This window comes from Curcuma longa, unplaced genomic scaffold (assembly GCF_044706935.1).
Source record: "Curcuma longa cultivar G26 ecotype Majalengka, Jawa Barat unplaced genomic scaffold, ITB_CL_G26_1.1 contig_25016, whole genome shotgun sequence".
NCBI classification, from domain to species: domain Eukaryota; kingdom Viridiplantae; phylum Streptophyta; class Magnoliopsida; order Zingiberales; family Zingiberaceae; genus Curcuma; species Curcuma longa.
The window spans coordinates 5,873-9,926 of NW_027432607.1; the positions used below are offsets into that span (position 1 = coordinate 5,873).

At 44.2% G+C, this 4,054-nt stretch overlaps 1 protein-coding gene across 1 annotated transcript; it reads left to right on the forward strand.

Annotated features, from left to right (window-relative positions):
• Positions 1 to 3,083: 3,083 nt before the first annotated feature.
• LOC141818483 (uncharacterized) lies at positions 3,084 to 3,833 on the forward strand. Its single transcript, XM_074705968.1, has 3 exons — positions 3,084 to 3,179; positions 3,259 to 3,378; positions 3,450 to 3,833. Exons 1-3 carry the CDS (start codon positions 3,084 to 3,086, stop codon positions 3,831 to 3,833), a joined length of 600 nt encoding a protein of 199 aa, XP_074562069.1.
• Positions 3,834 to 4,054: the final 221 nt, after the last annotated feature.

A 4,054-nucleotide genomic window follows, 5' to 3' on the forward strand; every position in this document is an offset into this window, starting at 1 on the left:
AGCTTCGAGGTGTCATTGGTCCGAGACCAAGGGATATAAAGAGCTCGATCCGTGATTATATCCGAGTTGAGAGAGGTTGAATCTTGAGAAGGGCAGTTGCTGAGGGACGCAACTGGTTCGAGATCAAGGGGATATAAAGAACTCAATTCGCGATTATGTCTGAGCCGAGAGAGGTTGAACCTCGAGAAGGGTAATTGTTGAAGGACTGGTCTAAGACCAGGAGATATAAAGAGCTCAATCCGCGAACATCCGAGTTGGGAGAAGTTGAACTCTGAGAAGGGCAGTTGCTGAGGGACACCATTGGTCCGAGACCAGGGGAATATAAGCTTGGATGCCACTGGTCAGAGACCAGGGGATATAAAGAGTTCGACACATGATTATGTTTGAGCCGGAAGAGGTTGAATCCTGAGAAGAACAATTGCTAAGGGACGCTATTGGTCCGAGACCAGAGGGATATAAGCTTCGGGACGCCACTAATCCGAAATCAAGGGGATATAAGGAGAGACTTGAGAACATAGGTGGCCTACAAGGAGAATATATTTACTAGAGTCATCCAAGAGAGTACAAAAGAGTATACATAAAGAGGTAAGTCGATCGGGGCCACTTGGAGTTGGTTCTGTAAGGGTTGTCGGCTTAAACATGGTAGGGCCTCAGGTAGGCGGAGTTCCACGGCTAAGTCAGCTCCTTACCTTTGGGATCGGCTAAGTAATAAGCGCCTGAGCTTGTCTATTGGATAACTCGGTATGGGCCTCCCTAGTGCAGTTCTAGCTTATCGACGTCTTCCACTGGCCTTATTTCTTTTCACACAAGGTTCCCGACTTGGAAGATTCGGGAGATGACTCTTTTGTTGTAAGTATGACACATTCTTTATCGGTATGCTACTAAGCGAGCAACCACCTTGTCTCAGCCCTTATTGACCAAGTCGAGCTCCATAAGCCTTTGCCCGCCATTATCTTTATCGTAGAGCCTTTGCTAGTCTGATTCCATTTCGACTTCAACGGGGACCACAACTTCGCCCCCGTAGACTAAGTGGAATGAGGTCATACCGATGCTTTCCCGAGGTGTAGTGCGGTAGGACTAAAGGATGCAAGACAACTCCTTGACCCAGTTGCCTCCTTCATAATCAAGCTTGGTCTTGAGCCCGTGCATTATCTCCTGATTGACCATTTCGGCCTGCCCGTTGCTTTGAGGTTAGGCCACTGACGTGAAAGCTTGTTGAATGCCAAGGCCTTTGCACCATTCTTTGAGCTTCTTCCCTTGAGATTGTCGGCCGTTGTTTGAGATTTGTCGGTGAGGTATGCCATACCAACATATGATGTTCTTCCAAAGGAACTTAGCACAACATCTTCAGTGATTCGGGCCAAGGCCTCAATCTCGATCCACTTGGAGAAGTAATCTCCGACGACCAGGAGGAATTTCTTCTATTGGGGTCTAGTGGAAAAAGACTCGACTATGTCCATACCTCACTGATCAAAAGGGCAGGAGGTGGTGGCTGTCTTCAAGAGCTCGGTCGGGTGCTTAGTGATGGGTTGATGCTTTTGACAATGGATACAAGTGGCCCCCAGCCAAGCTATGTCGGCTTGTAAAGTCGACCAGAAGTAACCAGTTAAAAGAACTTTCCGAGTCAGGGTTCGACCTCCAATATGATTTCCACAGCAATCTTGGTGAATTTCTTACATCACATACTCGGCATCCTCGGGGTCGAGGCACCTGAGCAAAGGGCGTGAGAAGGCTCGTTGGTACAGATGATCTCCTATCAAGGTAAAGCGAGCGGCCCTTCTTCTGAGGAGGCGGGTTTGGTCTGAGTCGGCGGGTGTCTCGCCTTTCTACAAGAAGCACCCGTCTCCCTAGTCATCGAAGACAAAGAGCTACTGCAAATCCACCCCGATCGAGTCAAGGCAACATGTCAAGTAGCTGTTGATTTACTGCCCGAGACTAAGCAGGAGTTGAGCACGTGCCAAGGCACCTCTGACTTCCGTTCTCACCCTCTTTTTCTTTCTTGTAGTTCAGTGTTTGGTGGCGCGCCAGAATCTATCGCCCTCTTCCTTCGCTGCTCGTGGGGACTACCTTGATCGTCAACCTATAAATCAGGTGGCTGACGACTCCTCTAAAAGACGATCTCAAATAGGAACAAAAACTGTGATAGAAAAAGAAGAGGAAATTTTACTTTGACCTTCATGGTTTATTAAATTTCAAATCAAATCATTGCAATATGTAATGATGATATTAGGTTAGTATCTATTATTTTAGAAAAAACATAGTGGGAGTGTGTCAAATTAGGGCCGAGCAAAATTTAAATTTAATAGAAATAATTGATTAATTAAATTATTTTAAAAATTCGGTTCCATCTATTTGATAGTTTATTTTTTGAAAAAATATTAATTATTTTAGTTCAATTAGTTTCATTTCCATTATGAATTTTAAAATTCTGTTAAATTGATTAAATTATTATTATTATTATTATTTTAATATATATATTATTAAAAACAATTACATTTTTATTTTAAAACTTTAATATATATATTTTTTATTTTTTAAAAAATGATTAATTGAGTTACTGATCAAATTAATCAATTTTTTTTATCAATTCAATTATAATAGTAAAAATCAACCCATTTGATTGGTTGAAAAAAATTTAGTTAGTTTGATTTTAAGGAAATGCTCACTTATGAAATGAATCTAGGAACTCTTGGAAATAATTATAATTGACGTGAACAATTGTACTAAGTTCAATCATGTCACGCGCATCAATTCTAACGAGAGCAATTTGCGTGAGAGGTGAAATGCAATTTCTTTTTTAAAAAAAAAATCTTTGGATAAATTTTAAAGAATATCATCTTAATCTCTGTTTTTTTCATTTCATCTGAATCATTTTAGATTCTAAAATAAGGAAGGTATACCGTAATTGTTGATAAACTATAGGGGCAAACTGAAAGTTGTATCTAAATTGCTCCAAGAACGGCCTATGAAAGAATCCACATTAGGCCCAGCCCAATGTTGAACTAGGCCTATATAAAGGATTTCAAATTTCGAACGAGCTGGCTACGATCGCTTTGCTTTCCCTCCGGCCTCGACCGACAGCGATGAAGCCTTCCGCCCTCCAGACCCCGAGGCGAACTCCTCGGCCGGCAATCCACGGCGGCGCACGGCCAAAGGAAACCCCTCCACTGCCTCCGAAGGTACTCCCCCGAACCCTGATCTCTTCCATCTCCTCTCCTCGCTCTCCCTTACTCGCCTTTGGTCGCCTACTCGCCGTAGGTCGTCTCCAGACGCTTGAGCTTCCCCATCTCGACGGTCCCGGAGGAAACCCTCGACGACTGCGGCGATCTGTTGGATTTTTCTCCTGAGGCGAGCAGCATCGTCGAGGATCCGACGGAGGTGAGCTCGAGTCCCTAATTCTGGTTCGAACTTTTCCTTTTCTCGCTAATTTCCCTATTTTGTGTGTGCAGATTTCTCATCCCTTGCAGATCGAATCGGAGGAGGAAGGATCTCACGGATCCTCCAACATCATCTCGAGGACTGCGGCGGAGCAGGAGATTCGACCGGAGGAGGAGTTAGTGCATCGATTGCGGAAGGTTCTGCGCGAGCTGATGGAATCGACGGGCGTCAACAGCCGATCGGAGACGCTTCTGTGCGCTCTGCTGGAGGCGATAGAAGGCACGAGGTGCGAGGAAGATCCGCGGTGGGATTCAGTGTTTTGCATGAAGGTAAGAATAGGCATCATATGTTTCCTTATTCTGCTGGTAACCGCGATCAACTTGTTGGTTGTTTGGGCGGCGGTGATCGACGGCGGCGAGCGGCGGGATTTCTCCAACCTCCCTCCACCTACCTGAAATCAACTGCATACCAATCACTCTTCTCTTTTGTCTCTTGCACACATGCATTTTTTCCCTTTTGGTTTTTGTTGTTCCCCCATCATTCACAGAGATTCTGTTATTGGACTTCGATATCGAGTTGCAATTTTATAGATGCATGTTATTTCACACATGGAAATAGAAAATAGTAAGAGCATCATTTCTCAATAAATTATGACCAAGATTGATCAGACTGGTTA